The following is a 17185-nucleotide window of genomic DNA, read 5'->3' as shown; positions in this document are numbered from 1 at the left end:
TGGCCTCCAGAAATGCTGTTTGCTGTGTTTTTATTCAGCTCAGGGATATCAAAGGATTTGTGTATGCCTACCTAAACATTCTGTTTTACCAATTTGCATGATGAGATAGTTTATGCTCTATAAAAATAATAATAATAATTTTTAATAGAAAATAAAATCCAATGCCTCACCTTCTTGGGAAACTGGAATCAGGATTCATTTATTAATTTGTTTGTTCATTCATTCACTCACTCATTTCATTCAAAATTAAACCATTTTTCAGATTACAAGTAGCTCTCACCTTTCCTGACCTGGCCAGGTCCTAACTGATGGGAAACTGGTGCCCTGACCTCAATGGGTTTCATTTCCCTCATCTGTGAATGGGGATAATACCATGAATGGGGAGATACAGGAAGAACCCAACTGTATCCATCACCCAGCTTCAACGATTTCTAACCCACAGCCAGCCTTAACCATCTGCTAATGTTTAAGTTAAATATTTCCATGAGCTTTTTTCTTGATGGCAATTCTCCTGTGACCTCATTTTCATCGGAAGCATGGTTCCCCATTATAGAGATAAGCCATCAATTATTGACTCAGTTTCTCTTTGTTGAACATTTAGATCACTTCCTGTTTTCCACACTATCACCTATGCTGCTATGAACTTTCTCATAACTAAATCTTCCCTCCCGTCCATGTCGTTTTCTGAGAATAAAATTCCTAGGAACAGAATTGTTGCTTCAAAGATGATCGCTAGAGAACGTTAGTTACAGACTTGTATTTCAGGGGGGGCCTCGGTGGCTCAGTTAAGCGTCCGACTTCAGCTCAGGTCATGATCTCACAGTTTGTGAGTTCAAGCCCCCAGTCTCTGTGCTAGGAGCCTGCTTCGAATTCTGTGTCTCCCTCTTTTTCTGCCCTTCCCCTTCCCCCACTCATGTTCTCTCTCTCTCTCTCTCTTTCTCTCTCTCTCTCTCTCTCTCTCAGAAATAAACATAAAAAAAAAAAAGAACTTGTTTTTCAGGAGTTAAGGAGTTAACTTCTTAACTTCAGTTTCCTCATTCGGATAATGGTCCCTCATGGGGTTATATGACAATGTACAGTGCCTGGAACATTCTAGACATTCAGTAAATGTGACCTGTTCATGTTGCTATTCACATTTTTAAAGCTTGTAATAATGATAAACTTGCCTGTTGTTTTTCTCACCAGCTATTGAAACTCTAGTTGTTACAGACAATTGCTCTGAAGAAGGAAAGGTCTTCAGCTTGAACACCTACATGAATTCAGTGGACATCCGTTGCGATGACATCGTGCAGGAAAACGTGAAAGGTACATGTAGTGGCTGCATTCAGAACCTCTAAGACACACAGATCAGCATCATTATGTGAGTCATTGAGAGAGTCGCCAATAAGATCTTTCCTAATTGGTTTGTTACCCGAAGACTGTGTCATTTGAGTCTTTTCCTTAAAAAAAAAAAAAACAAAAAACAACTCCCCAAAGTGGAGGCTTTCTATTCTTCAGTGTGGAAGACACTTCTTTGCAATTTGGAGGCTTTTCTGTCCAGGTCTCCAACGGGGTTCACCCAAATGCAGTCCCTGAGAGAAGCATAAGGAGTGTATTTGGGATGTGATTCCAGGAGGCATCGGTAGGCGGATTAGTCACCGTTCTCCAGAGAAACAGAATCGATAGGATATGTGTGTGGGCAGAAAGAGAAACAGAGATCTTAAGAAATTAGCTCATGTGATTATGGAAAGTAGCAAGTCTAAACTCTAGCCAGCAGGCCGGAGACCCAGGGAAGAGTTAATGTCGTAGCTGCAGACCAAAGACAGCCGAGAGACAGAATACCCTCTTGTTTGGGAGAAGTCAGTCTTTTTCCTTAAGGCCTGCAACTGATTGGGTGATGGAGGGTAATCTACTTTATTCAAAGTCTCCTGATGGAAATGTTACCCTCATCTGAAAAATACCTTTACGGCAACACCCGGACTCACATTTGACCCAACAGCTGGGTAGCATGGCCTAGCCACATTGACACAAAATTAACCATCCCAGTAGGGGAGAGAGGAAATGAGACAGAGAAGAGGGGACGGCCACTACAGGTGTCAGTATGTCAGTGAGCAGATTTGCTGCAGGTGGTAACTGTGACCCGCCCTACCGAGCTCTCCCATTCTGCCCTGTGTACAAATCAAACACACTCCCTACAGGGAATGCCCCCAGGCAGAGAGTTACAATTGTTCGCAATAGAATCTATCAGCAGATAAGAAACCCGGGGCGCCGGGGGGCTCAGTCAGTTAAGCATCTGACTCTTGATTCGGCTCAGGTCACGATCCCTGGGTCATGGGATCAAGCCCTGTATCAGGCCCTCTGCTGAGTATGGAGCCTGCTTGGGAATCTCTCCTTCCCTCTCTCTGCCCTCTCCCCTGCTCGTGTGCGCTCGCTCTCTCTCTGTCAAACCCAAGAGGGCCCCGGGAATAGTCAAGGCACCTACAGCACCTGCTAATCCTGTGTACAAAGGAATGGAATGTTAAACTATTAACTGTCCCAGTGCTGCCAGACTTTCTGGTGTTTCAAGAGAAACCAAAAATCAGGTGGGTTGCATGAATACCTTCAATTTTTTTTTAATGTTTATTTATTTTTGAGACAGAGAGAGAGACAGCATGAGCAGGGGAGAGGCAGAGAGAGAGAGAGAGACCCAGAATCCGAAGCAGGCTCCGGGCTCTGAGCCGTCAGCACAGAACCCGACACAGGGCTCGAACTCACAAACCGCGAGATCGTGACCTGAGCCCAAGTGAGATGCTTAACCAACTGAGCCACCCAGGTGCCGCGAATACCTTCGGTTTTCAAATTTGGTCTTACGATAGCTGCCATGGCGTTATAACTGGTGTAACGTGATAAATGAGGTCTTAAAATCCCATCCTGTAAATGTGGGTACAGCTGGTCTGTAATGTCAGCAAAAGTCCCAAAGGAAAGACAACGAAACGTGGACAACTAACCACATGCTGAGCTGAGGAAGTGAGGCAATTAGTTCCTGTTACTTCCTCTCCTCCCCCAAAAAGATAAGCGCGTGAATCTGCCCCGTTCGAGAACGGGCCAGGCGGAGGATAGAAGCCAACCTCCAGCCATGTGATTCACACCGGCATTGTCCCCAGGTTCTTCGGAAACTCACGATTTGTGGAGAGTGTGCACGACTGCCCAGTGCAAGCCAGACAAAAACACATCTGTGGCCCCGCTTGCTCTTTAATCGCATCCTGGGGTCGTGGGGGGTCAGGATTTCACATAGGAATTCAGAGACGACACAGCTCAGCCCACAACAGCTGCCTATGCTGAACTGTTTAAGTAAATTACAGACATCGTAATGTGATTGCATGTGCCTCAAGGAGCCCCTGGCCTAGAGGTGCCCAGTATGGGACTATTCACCCTCCCCCAGTGATGCCCCATAGTCTCATCTCTGGACATTTGCATTATCTGTTCCTCTGCCAGGAATGCCAACCACCACTCCACTGGGTGAACTGTTACTCTTCAACACAGCCTAGCCCGCACCTCCTCCATGAGGCCTCCCAGGACTGCGCACTTCCATCACGGCACCAAAACCTGACCCTCCCTCCTCTACGTTCCCCCAGCATCTCGAACCTACCCCATCCTGGCATCTAACGTGTTGTGCTGTGTCTTGATTGACACGTCTTTGTCTCCCCCACTGTGCTGGAATCCCCATAAGGACCAAAATCATGAATGATTTCTTTCTATAGTCACCACGAGGGGCACATCACCTGGAGGACAGGGACAAATGTTCGCTGAATTAAATCCACATTTAGGGCGATGCCTCAACATTCCCAATGAGAGAAAAGAACCCATTGACAGATGTGTGACAAGCTCAGAGAGGGACATTTGTCTGTCCCTCAGGCTGTGTCTATTCTTTGTCATGGCAGCCATCCTGCATCCAGTAGGGATGTTGAGCAGCAGCCTCTCCCCCACCTTGATTCACTAGACGTCAGTAGCCGTCACCCAGTGCGACAACCAAAAATGCCTCCAGACATTGCCCAATGTCCCAAGAGGGGGCAGAATTGCCACTCCCCCCCCTGCCCCCGCCAACTGAGAAATGCTCATCTAGAGCGACCTTATAAATGACCTTCAAAGAGCAACAACTTTAAGATCGAAGGGAGGTGTTACCAACTCGCCCCGAAGACACCCACCGGAGGTGAGCTGGGACTGTCCCAGGTAATTCGAGACAGACAGTCACATGACACCACGTCCCCTGTAAAACATCTCAGAGAACAAACCCAGGCCACAGAGGCTGACCTTGGAAAAGTACAGCCACCCTTCTCTTTTCTGCTTGTGATTTTGCTCGTAACCAGAATACCTCTGCTCAAAACTAAGCTGTTTCTAAGCCTAAGAGCAGGTGGACAGATCACCTGCCCGTCTTTTCCGTCCACCTACCGCTGTTTCACTCTGACAAATGGAAAACTGTCATGAACTCAGAGAAACAGAAATGAATCGCTTCTGTTCCCTCAGGCAAGACCAGAGAAGCCTCAGTAGAGAAGCGTGTGAAGAATTTATTCGAACAGGAATTTATTTTACTGCAGAGCTAGTAAGGGACTTTTATCCAGAAACCTGTTAACCTGTTTCCGGTCCCTACAATCCTCACTCATCCACATAGATGGCCTCTGCGGCATGGACTTCTCTGCGGCTACAAAGAAAAAAGAAAACTTATGGACATGGGAATATGGTCATAGCATCCTGTAACTCTGTATAACCCATACTATAGCCCGTAATCCATTATATTCAAGCTAACTACAAATGCATTTGTTTTCTCCTTTTATATAAACAAGAGAAACTTATTTTCTCACAGTTCTGGAGGCTACAAGTCTGAGATCAAGGCGCAGGCAGGGTGGGTTTCTTCTGAGGCCTCTCTCCTTGGCAGATGGCCACCTTCTCTGTCTTCACACGGTCTTTTCCCTGTGAGTGCACGTCTCTGGTCTCTCTTTGCGTGTCCAGAGTTCTTCTTTACTCTTCAATGCGGCTCAGCTCTCACCCCCTCCGTGATGCCTCCCAGGATTGCCTATTTCTATCACGGCACCAAAGTCAGGTCCTCCCTCCTCTGGCCCCATCTTTATAAAGGCCCTGTCTTCAAACAGTCACATTCTGAAGGACTTGAACTTAATGAATTTGGGGGGTAGGGGGGACACAATTTGGCCCATCCTATTGATATATGCCATATGCATGTCCTTCCACTGTATCATAGTTATAAATACATGGTATAAATGTATCATGTGCATTTTTATTTTTAGCCTATTAAAGTATGTTAAATTATGGCATTCTTTTGCTTAACATCCTTTAGTGCCTTTCCACTAGCTTAAAATAAAAGATCTTTTTTTTCTTTTGGGGGTGGGGGGGAAGGGCAGAGATAAAATCCCAAGCAGGCTCCACACTGCCAGTGCAGAGCCCCACACAGGGCTCGATCCCATGAACCCTGAGATCATGACCTGAGCTGAAATCAAGAGTCAGCCACTTCCTTCTCCACCCAGCCGCCCCAACCACTGTCTTAAAATAAAAGCAAAAGCCCTCCTCAAGGCTTATAAGGCCCTGCAGGATCTGCCCCCATCACCCCGCCCTCCCCCTTCCCCCCCACACGCTCTCCACCCTACACACCCCTCTTCAGCCACACTGACCTCCTCCCTGTTCCCTGAACCAGCGGGGCACGTTCTCTTCTGTCGATGCCCACCTGGCCCTCCCTGCCATCACTCTGCTGTCTGAAAACTGTCTGAAATAGCATCCGCCAAATCTGCCTGTCCCCTCACCTCACTTAATTTTCTCCGTAGGACTGATCATCCTGTGACATAGGCTTTTATTGGTTTGTTTATGTTTGTTTGCTTCTCTCCTGGACCAGAAAGTAAGATCCCTAAGAAGTGGTTTATCCTGTCCCCCACTGTATCTCCAGAATAGTGTCTGGAACATAGTAGGCATTCCATCAAAGAAAACTGAATATGTGAATAGGTAGAGGTATAGGTATATTATGATCTCTTTTCTTTTCAATATTTATTTATTTTTGAGAGAGAGACAAAGACAGAGACAAGCAGGGGAGGAGCAGAGAGAGAGGGAGACACAGAATCCGAAGGAGGCTCCAGGCTCTGAGCTGTCAGCACAGAGCCCGACGTGGGGCTCGAGCCCACGAACCACAAGATCATGACCTGAGCCGATGTCAGACACTCAACTGACTGAGCCTCCCAGGATCCCCATATTATGATTTCTATATACACTATTTCTAGATCTGGTTTACATATATAATATACAGAAGGAGATGATTACATTCATACATACAAAGAGATAGACATACGTGTAACCCAACTATTAACGGGTTTCCTTAAGTCCAGTCTCAACATTATTCTTCATCCAAAAGGAATGCAAAGCAAATGCTCCAGGTCTTGAGAAATAAGCCAGTCTTTCTGGAAGTCTCCAGAAGGCAGCAGAGGAAGTGGAATGACACCACATAAGACCTACCCAACTTGCTGAGTTTCCTCCTCTTCGAGGCTGACCCACCTCTCTCCTCTCCTCCTCCCTCAAAATCCCATCAGCCTCTTCTTGGCCCTCCCCCCAACTTTGATATCATTTTCTCCTAAGGCCAGCAGTGTCCTCTCTTACACAAATCAGCTTAACCTCTCTCGGTCCATCCAGTTCTTCCCCCAAGTTTTCCCCTATTCAGTCCAGAAAAAGAGTTCAGGGCCAAAAACATGAAGTCTGTGTCAGAGGTGGAAAAGGGAGAGACAGTGAGAATCTCTATTGCACTCACGCTCAGGTATGTGACTATGTGTGCACACGTATACCTGTGTATATGCACATGTGTGTGTGTGTGCATGTATCATAGGCGTGGGGAAGGAACGGTGGCATTTTTTTTCAGACTCTCATTTCTCCGATTCCTCAGGTCCCACCGCAATTGCCTTTATTTCATACTCTTCTCTTGGAAACATCATAAACGCAACGTTCTTTGAAGAGGCAAATGGCAAAGACCGAGTTTACCTGAACTCTCAGGTAGTGAGTGCCGCTATTGGACCCGAAAGGAATACATCTCTCCCCAAGTCTGTGATTCTGACTTTTCAGCACGTGAAGGTGGGTCAGAGCTGCTCTTTGAGCGTGCTTAGGGGGTCTTGGAGGTGGACCAAACAATGTGCACTCCGTCCCCAGTCTGGGCTTCTGGACTGTGCTGTCGAATACCGTAGCCAGGAGCCTCTTGAAACGTGGTGGGTCTGAATTGAGATTCAGAAGATGTAGTATTTCTGGATTTAGACTCAGTCTTCCCAGAGTTTGAACCCGTCCTAAGAAAACCACCATGCAAAGCAGCTCATTAATAATTTTTCGGGGGCTGCTGGCTGGCTCAGTCGGTGTAGCCTACGCCTCTTGATCTCGGGGTTGTGGGTCTGAACCCCACGTTCAGGGTAGAGATTACTTTTTTTTTTACATTTATTTATTTTTGAGAGACAGAGTGAGAATGGAGGAGGGGCAGAGAGAGAAGGAGACACAGAATCCGAAACAGGCTCCAGGCTCTGAGCAAGCGTTCAGCACAGAGCCCGATGCGGGGCTCGAACCCATGAACCGTGAGATCATGACCTGAGCCGAAGTCAGACACTTAACCGGCTGAGCCACCCAGGCACCCCTACTGTTTTTTTAATCTGAAAAAATAATAATAATAATTTGGGGGTGCCTGGGTGGCTCGGTTGGTTAAGCATAGGACTTGGAATTTTATTTTATTTTTGAATTTACATGCAGGTTAGTTAGCATAGAGTGCTGTAATGATTTTAGTAGATTCTAGTGATTCACCCCCCATGTATAACACCCAGTGCTCATCCCAACAAGTGTCTTCCCTAATGCCCCTTACCCATTTAGCCCACCCCCCACCCACAACCCCTCCAGCCACCCTCAGTTGATTCTTTGTATTTAAGAGTCTCTTATGGGGCACCTGGGTGGCACAGTCAGTTAAGCGTCCGACTTCGGCTCAGGTCGTGATGGATGTTAATTAACTTTGTTGTGCAGCGTATGCATAGATCAAATAATTATGTTGAATACCTTACACTTATGTAATTTATATGTCAATTATATCTCAAGAAAGCTGGCAAAGATATATAAACTTATTTTTTAATTTTAAAGAAAATAAGAATTCAGGGGGAGAAAGTGGGGACATGTCGGTTTTGCCTACCCGAGGCCTAAAATCTAAGTATGGAATTTTTGATATATGGCATCTAGAGATGGTCTAGCGAATTATCAAAGGAGATACAGCCTCCCAACAGGAGAACATTTTCCTCGTCTCCTTGGCCCCATGAAGTGATGCTCTGGAAACCCCTGGGAGAAAAAGAAGAGGTGGAAGGCTGATTCTGTTCTCTCTCTCCTGGCGACATTTCTTTCCTAAACTTTCCCGTCTCATTGCATGAGCAGTTGTTTTATAAGGGGTCAGGGAGGGGCGCCTGGGTGGCGCAGTCGGTTAAGCGTCCGACTTCAGCCAGGTCACGATCTCGCGGTCCGTGGGTTCGAGCCCCGCGTCAGGCTCTGGGCTGATGGCTCGGAGCCTGGAGCCTGTTTCCGATTCTGTGTCTCCCTCTCTCTCTGCCCCTCCCCCGTTCATGCTCTGTCTCTCTCTGTCCCAAAAATAAATAAAAAACGTTGAAAAAAAAAAAAAAAAAAAAATATAAGGGGTCAGGGACAGAACTGGTATGAAGACATCATGGAAATTTGCCTTCGGGAGTGTTTAGGAGAAAACTCTATGAGCCATAGATACTTGATTTTATTTTATTTTAAAGTTTATGTATTTATTTTGAGAGAGAGAGAGAGAGGGACAGAGAGAATCCCAAGCCGGCTCTGATGTCAACACAGAGCCCGACGTGGGCTCAAACTCACCAACCGTGAGATCAAGACCTGAGCCGGGATCAAGAGTCAAACGCTTAACCAACGGAGCCATCCAGGCGCCCCTCTTTTATTTACTTTTGTTTGTTTGTTTGTTTGACTTCCTGGTGGCAGATAAAGTCCTGAAACCAATGACGTCCTGTAAAATTCTGGCCCCCCAGAGAGCCTTGATTTTGTTTCATGTTACATGGAACCCCAACAGCACTGCGACTGTGGGAACAGGCGTCCTGGCAGGCGTCCTCTTCAGTTAGAATAAAAATCGCCTGAGTCACTTCTAAGAGGCCACGTGTCTGTTCACTTGCCACCCCAGTGTAGACCCACACGCTGAGAGTTGTCCGTCCCAAGGAAGAACGTGACGAGCCCTTCTACTTTCAGATGAAGCCCAGCAGTGAAAAGGCCATCTGCGTCTACTGGAAAAGCATGAACGAGGGCGGCCAGTGGTCCAGCGACGGCTGTTTCCTGATACAAGCGAACAAAAGTCACACCATATGCAACTCCACCCACCTGTCCAGTTTTGCTGTCCTCGTGGCCCTAACCAACCAGGTACAACATGTACATTTAATTCCTCCAGCCAGCCCTGTGTCAGCCCCTCTGGGGGGATGATAAATACTCTTTAAAAAAAATGGGAGGGGTGCCTGGGTGGCTCAGTCGGTTGAGCGTCCGACTTCGGCTCAGGTCACGATCTCAAGGTTGGTGGGTTCGAGCCCCACATCGGGCTCTGTGCTGGCAGTGCTTGGGAGTCTCTCTCCCTCTCTCTCTGCTCCTCCCCTGCCTGCACTCTCTCTCTCTCAAAATAAATAAACTTTAAAAAATCTAAAAACAGACACGACTAAACCATGTTCTCAGGGGTTGCATACTTAGGTGGTAAAACTATGAAGATAATCAAGAATTGCTTATCCTAAAAGGATCACGGTTACCTCTGGGGGAGAAGGTGGTTTGCAATTGGAAAGAGCTTCTGGGATAATGTCTACAGACTAATGATCTTACCAACCATTTAGTAATTATGGATCATGTGATACATGTGTGTGTGTGCTCTTTTCTATATGTGCATTATATTTCACAATTTTTAAGGTTAAAAAAAACACAAAGGATTAAGAAATTCTATAAAGTGACATTGAAATAAGTGAAAATCCCCATGTGATTATAAGAGACGGCAACTGTCATTTCCCACCGGTGAGTCTCGCTTGAGTCTGCGTGGCTCATCAGACTTGTGGCTCCTGTCTTTAAGGAGATGAGCCCCAAGAGCTGAATTAGACAGATGCCTTAGTTTGGGATCTCCTGTAAGCAGATCCTGAGACAAAAAATTTGAGGGCAAGTAGTTTCTCTGGGAGGCGACCCCAAGACACATCAGTAGGACAGTAGGGAGGTGAGACAGAGAAGAGAAGGCAGCCAGTAAGCGGTGTGTCAAAGAGGAAGTTACTGGGGCACCTGGGTGGCTCAGTCAGTTTGATTTCTGCTCAGGTCATGATCTCAGGGTCATGAGATCGAGTCCCACATCGCACTCCCCACCAGGAAGACAGCCTACTTAGGATTCTCTCTCTCCCTCTCCCTGTGTCCCTTCCCTTCCCTCTAAAAGAGAGAGGCGGGGAGAGGGAGGGGGAGAGAGAAAGTTACCAACGTAGACAACTGGGACTCAATCCCATTGGGTACTCCTGGGAGATATCCTAGAACATGCATTTCAGAGCCTTCCCACATAAAGGTGAGGGAGCTGGGATATTTACACCAATGCCATACTTGTATTGTTTGAGGGAAGCTTCTAGGGGTATTAACATCCTGGTACTTGTGACCCCTCTGGCATGTCCAGGCATGCTCCTGTGGCAGGAGAAATAGTCTACGGCAGGGTCACTGGATTTCACAGAAAACGGCCAAAGGACAGGTAGCAGAGAGCGTGAGGGGCCTCTGCGACACAGGGCTTCCTTTATCTCTTGAGTGCAAGACTTAGCCTAGCACATTCTTTCATTTCCACGTGAAATCTGCTGTACAACATAGAGCCTATGGTTAACACAGTATTGTGCACTTAAAAACTTGTCAAGAGCGTCGATCTCGTGTTGTTTCTTACCACAGAAAGAAAAAAGCAAGGGGGACACAGGATCGTGGAGGTGATGGATAGTTTATTACCTTGACTGTGGTGATGGCATCATAGGTCTGTGCCTATGCCCAAACTCATCAAAATGTGTGCATTCAACGTGTGCAATATTTTGTATGTTACATATACCTCAGTAAAGCCGGGAAGAAGACGACTTAGTCTGACAGACGCTTCTTAAACTCTTATCAACTGGCTTCATGCCTATGTTTGGGATGCCGCATTCCAAAGGGGGGGAAATTAATCCTGGAGGCTGACTGTGATGTCCTCCTCGGTGGGTCCCAGGAGGAGGATCCTGTGCTGGTTGTCATCACCTACGTGGGGCTGGGCCTCTCTCTGCTGTGCCTCCTCCTGGCAGCCCTCACCTTCCTCCTGTGCAAAGCCATCCAGAACACCAGCACCTCGCTCCACCTGCAGCTCTCCATCTGCCTCTTCCTGGCCCACCTGCTCTTCCTCACGGCCATCGACCAGACCAAGATCAAGGTACTGACACTGTCACAGAGGACCCCCTGCCCTGAGCCACGGGATGCTCAGTTCGTGGAGCCCTGCTGCACTGATACCTTAACACAATATCGTTGGGTGACAGGGAGGCTGGAGGGGTAAATAGCCTATTTCACGTTGACTGATGAAGCAGAAGACAATCCTCTCTCAACAACTCGACCCTATATATATATATATACGAGTTCTCCCCGCTGGCAAGGATGGGAGGGGTCCTGGGGCCACCCTCCTCCCTGACAGTCCCTCCTGGTGACTCCTTCCTCCTCCCCCAGCTGCTGTGCGCCATCATCGCGGGGGCCTTACACTATCTCTACCTGGCCTCCTTCACTTGGATGCTCTTGGACGGTCTACACCTCTTCCTCACGGCACGCAACCTGACGGTGGTCAACTACACCAGTGTGAGCAGGTTCATGAAGAGACTCATGTTCCCTGTGGGCTATGGAGTCCCGGCTCTAATCGTGGCCATTTCTGCTGCCTCCAGACCTTCCCTTTATGGAACACCCACCAGGTAAGTGCAAATTCCCACTGCCCCTATCTTCTCCAGCACAACTGTGGCCATCATAGAACCAATAGCGATTTAATTTCCCCCGAACATGATAGGCAGAGGAAAGGTCAGTGCCCACTCCGAAGACATCTCTCTGATGGAATTTTGTGTTCCTTGAACTGTTTTTAAGTCCTTAAGATTTAATTATTTTAAATGTTCATTATGAAGTATTTAATCATTATATATTATACATTCTAGTGATTCTTTATCCACAAAGGCCAATGTTCTCTTGACTCACTTCTCATCTCTCTCTTAGATGCTGGCTCCACACAGACAAAGGATTTGTATGGACCTTCCTGGGCCCCGTCTGCACCATCTTCTCCGTGAGTAACACATGACATCAGAGCATCCTGCCTGCCAAAGTGACGGTCATTCAAAGACCAGGTGTACCAGGAGGGTTACAGGCAGCGGGAGCAATCATTCCAGTTGGCCCAGGACTGATGAGAGACCCCCCACCCCAGGATGCAGGAATTTCCATTGCAACAACAGGACTAACATGTTTCCTGAGACCTGGGACTTTCAGTGCTAAAATTTGGAGTTTCCATGCGAACTGCATCGAAGTGCTCGCCAAAGTTACAGGACAAACACATGCCTGAGTTACAGGGTGGTTGGTCTAGTCTTCTAGGACTTCTACAAAAGGCAAAAGCTTCTTACCTGCCGGGTTAGGTGTTGGATGAGCTAGGAGGATGCTTACCAGATGTGGAGTGAATTTAATACACCTGTGGGCTTTCTGCAGATTAATCTGGCCTTCTTTCTGATGACCTTCTGGATTGTGAAAAACAAGCTCTCCTCCCTCAACAGAGACGTGTCCACCCTCCAGAACACCAGGTGAGGAGGAGTCAGAGGAATGTCCCCCATCCAGAGCATTATCCTCAGAGCTCCAAGGATCTGATGTCCAGAGAGAATGGACTTTGCCCTGATACACAGGGATTGCTTCCATGCCTTACATAGCAGGTCCTGAGAACATTTCTATCCTGACAACACACTCAAAACATCACATAACAGTTCCCAGAAACCAGCGCACCCTTTCATGGTCATGCCTTCATGCGTTTTAGGCCCCCTGCCTTCCCCTTCTCTTGCCCCACGTGAACGCAGGTTCATCAACCACATGTCACATCACCTAGGAGTTTGGGAATGTCCTTTCCTTTCCTCAACTTTGCACAGAATCAGTGGCCTCTATTCTGGGCAAAGCACATTCTGGGTCAGGTCATGGAGAAGGTGGGGACAGGAACAGCCCTGGATGGGATCTGGGCAGAAGTACCTCACTTTGCAAATGTTACAAGTCATCATTTGTTTTTGTCTTGCCACCAGACTCTAAGGGCTGTGGAAACAGAAGTCTTGTCTTGGTTGTTCTGAATGCCCAAGCCCCAGCCTAGGGCCAGGGGCACAGAATGTTCTCGACAATGTCAGCTGAACAAAATTAGGGGTCTTCCTGAAACATCGTGACCTTTTTGAAACTCACATTCTGGAGTGTCACTACCATCCCTAGTCCTAGTCAAACTGCCGTCCCTGACCCAAACACCATTTCTTTTTGTGGAATCATTGACGATAAAGATCCAAGTTGATCGCTACTCAGTAGGAAGCATCCGTGGAGTGGACTTGAAAACAGGTGGGGTGGGGAGGGGGCTGTTGCTCCCGGTGCATCACGAGCCTCCTCTCTCCTCCTACCCAGGATGCTGACATTCAAAGCGACGGCTCAGCTCCTCATCCTGGGCTGCACGTGGTGTCTGGGCGTCCTGCAGGTGGGGCCAGCTGCCCGCGTCATGGCTTACCTCTTCACCATCATCAACAGCTTGCAGGGAGTGTTCATCTTCCTGGTGTACTGCCTCCTCAGCCAGCAGGTAAACACCAACCCCTTTTTTTATTGTCATAAAGTTAGGACATAGTGTAATGAACCCTTGAATCGTTTCAATCTATGTTCTCTGAATTTTCATATAAGCTGTGAGCCATATGTAAACACTATGTTCTCTCTACTTCAAGATATTCTTGATTATAAGATACATGAATTTATTAACAGCTTTCAGAAAGTAAATAGTTGCTACATCAAGGAAATATGTTTTTCTTCAGTTTTCCCATTTGTAATAGTCAGCTATTGCTGTGTAACAAACGACCTCAAAAATCTCCGGAGCCGAAACACAAACATTTGCTTTTCTCATTCTCAAGTCTGATTGAGGTTCAGCCGATCTTGTCTGGGCTCAGCTTGGCTTGGTTCTAGAATGTAGATCACGTTCAGGTCTTCTCCTTGAGACTCCTCCTGAGGCTTAGCGGAAACCGAGAAGCTCCCTAGGATCTGTTCTTCTGATGACAATGGCAAAATCACAAGAAGACAAGTCCTGTTGGAAAGGGGCCATTTCAAGCCTTGTGGTCCTGCTTGAATCACTTCCACTGATATTGCCTTGGCCAAAGAAAGTCATATGTCCAAGCCCAAAGTCAAGGGAAAAGAACCCTCTAGCCACCAGGAGGCTAAGACAGGGTGTAATACTGTGACAGAGGAGTGAATAATTGAAATCACTAATGCAATCCACCACACCACTTAAACACATGAATTCTTAATCACATTTCCATGTGATGGGATAGTTTCCATACTAATACGTTTTAATAGTTCTATGACGGCATTAAATAATAAGTTAATCTTTCCAACATGTTATTATGAACATTTTCAAACACACAAAAAGGTTAAAACAATTATGCAATGGACACATATATACCAATCACTTCAATTATCTTTGTGCTATATTTGTTTTGCCACATTGTCTGTCCACATATCCATTCTTTTACCCATTCTCCACCACTAAGTCCCTGGTAACCCCTATTCTACTTTGTGGCTCAATTACTTAGACTATTATAAGGATCTCAGGTATGTGGAACCAGACGATATTTGTCCTTTGTTCCAGGCTTATTTCACCGAGCGTAATGCCTTCAAGGTCCATCCACGTTGCAGCCTGTACCAGAATACCATTCCTTTTTAAGGCTCAGTGAATAATATTTCATTGTCCACATATGCCACGTGTTGTTGAAGTTTTTTAAAACTTGTTCTATTCCTGACTCACTGGTTTCTCTCTTCACCCACCAATGTTAACAGAAACCATTCCAGTCTTGTCTTTGATATTCCAGGTCCGAAAATGGTTCCGAGAGATCATGAAATCTAAACCTGAGTCTGAGACTTACACACTTTCCACCAGGTTTGGTGCAAACTCAAGACCCAGTGAGGTAAGAGGATTTGTGATTTATTCTAATGTTTCCTCCCTTGACACCCAAAGCCCCCTCTCCGCGTCTTCGTATGAGGTCCCTTCCCTGGGGGGTATGACGGAGAGCTCTTTTCCTGATGACCTGGTTTGCATTTCTCATTCTTACCGTATCGTTCCTCAGTTGACCCTTCCCTGATCACTGACAGTGCTTAAGCTGGCTTGTGTATATATTCTCGTCATACAAATGAGTAAGGGTCAAACGTGTCACCAGCATAACTGCCATCTAACGTAGAATCCTTGGGGGGAGGCTTAGAATCACAGACATAGAGCAGTGGTCATCATCCTCTGAAATCCCGCTATCCCTTGGAGAGGTGGACGTAAGCCCAGTGGTGTTGGCAGAAAGGGCTCCAGGAGAGGCACCCCACCCCAGCTGCTCTACATAATTATAGGAGAGGAGCATATGGAATAATGGGACCTTCCAGGGAGAGGAAATGGTCTTGTTAGAAAGAGGACCTCCGTGGAACTTGATAGCTGGTATTCAACTGTTCCTCCATTGACTTAACTCAGACTCGATGCACCAAGGAATGAGTTTCCAGCACTACCTTGGACCTCTCTGTAGCTGTCCCTTATTTGCCTCTTTGGAGAAATGAGAGAACATACTTCTCCAAGAAGGCATGCCCCTAGATAGGCAAGAAGGGCTCCAAAACTCATAATCCAAAAAATTTTTCCCAGTCTCATTTGTATGCTCCCATACACCCACCACATCTGCTAGCCAAGGAGCCTTCGAGTGTGTTGTTTTTAGAATAAACAGAATTGAGACACATAGTTTTCCACATTATTTGAGCTAATATGTGATACTCTCAGCACCGGAAATATTGAGTCAGTAAAGAAGCATCTATCCCTAACTGGAGGCGAATTCATTCAAAATCTCTCCAAAAGGGCTAAAAGGAAAACAAGACCAAAAAAAAAAAAAAAAATCCTAGGGCAAGTCAAGTGATCAGAAAACAAAACAAAACAAAACGAAACTGTGAGTATCAGGTTTAAATCATTCCCAATGAGAGTAAAATTGTCAAAGGGACTGACTGCTGGCTGTGACCATTACAAGACTTCCTTGATAATCCAGAATGATTTTCAAAGCTTCCAGCACTCCAGTAACTGGTTTCCCACAATAAATAAGGAATTTTTTTTTTTACTATTGTTCTGTAACATTGTGGAAATTGAGTAAGATCAGTGTATCTTTGAAAGGGGAATATATATATATATATATATATATAAGCTCCCTGTAGGAAATACATTCACTTTAATTAAAAGAATCTCTGAAGCTTTTACTTTTCTAGGCACAGAGTATGATTAAAAAGCTAAGAAACAAAAATCCAGGGCACCTGAGTGGCTCAGTCAGTTGAGTGTCTGACTCTTGATTTCGGCTCTGGTCATGATCCCTGGGTTGTGGGTTTGAGCCCTGTGCTAAGTGTGGAGCCTGCTTAAGGTTCTCTCTCTCTCTCTCTCTCTCTCTCTCTCTCTGCCCCTTTCCCCTGCTCATGCACTCTCTCTCTAAAAAAACTTTTTTAAATCCTTCCTCTTTCTCCATGGACAAATTTGCCCTTGGGTTAAATTCCAAGCTGTGCTCTCTAGAAACTTGCTAACGTTGGAAGGTCAGTTCTGCAACCAGGCAATATTGTTTGTGGAAAAAGTCACATCTGACTAGACAGAGAGTTCTGTGAATGAACCGTAAATAACAGGAGGGAAATGATAGCTTTGGACTTCCTGCATACAATGACTCATAGAACAAGGCCAGGAACCCCTGTCCTCACGGGCTGCTACAGGAGGCATCGCTTTTCTCGTGCAGCTTTTAAACCAGGTTGTAACTTGTAGGTGGTAAACGTGATATTTGTTGAGTTCTGCAACGTGTCAAGGTGCTGCAGTGGGCAGGAGACATACAAAAGGAACAAGACGTCGGGCGCCTGGGTGGTCAGTCGGTTGAGTGTCCGACTTCAGCTCATGTCAAAGCATCTG

At 46.4% G+C, this 17185-nt stretch overlaps 1 protein-coding gene across 4 annotated transcripts in view; it reads left to right on the top strand.

Moving 5' to 3' along the window:
- Positions 1–17185, top strand: part of ADGRE3 (adhesion G protein-coupled receptor E3) — a 47242-nt gene that overhangs the window by 25517 nt on the left and 4540 nt on the right. For all 4 annotated transcript variants that reach the window (XM_042928688.1, XM_042928687.1, XM_042928685.1 and 1 more), the window contains exons 7-15: positions 1186–1305; positions 6890–7074; positions 9235–9402; positions 11228–11425; positions 11713–11948; positions 12241–12307; positions 12721–12812; positions 13657–13825; positions 15099–15194. In XM_042928688.1, the coding sequence (XP_042784622.1) occupies positions 1186–1305; positions 6890–7074; positions 9235–9402; positions 11228–11425; positions 11713–11948; positions 12241–12307; positions 12721–12812; positions 13657–13825; positions 15099–15194 (1331 nt within the window). The remainder of the gene's footprint in view (positions 1–1185; positions 1306–6889; positions 7075–9234; positions 9403–11227; positions 11426–11712; positions 11949–12240; positions 12308–12720; positions 12813–13656; positions 13826–15098; positions 15195–17185) is intronic.

The sequence above is a fragment of the Panthera leo genome, chromosome A2, assembly GCF_018350215.1.
Source record: "Panthera leo isolate Ple1 chromosome A2, P.leo_Ple1_pat1.1, whole genome shotgun sequence".
NCBI classification, from domain to species: Eukaryota; Metazoa; Chordata; class Mammalia; order Carnivora; family Felidae; genus Panthera; species Panthera leo.
Note: the sequence above shows the minus strand (reverse complement) of the source record. Positions and strands in the feature narration are given on the sequence as shown.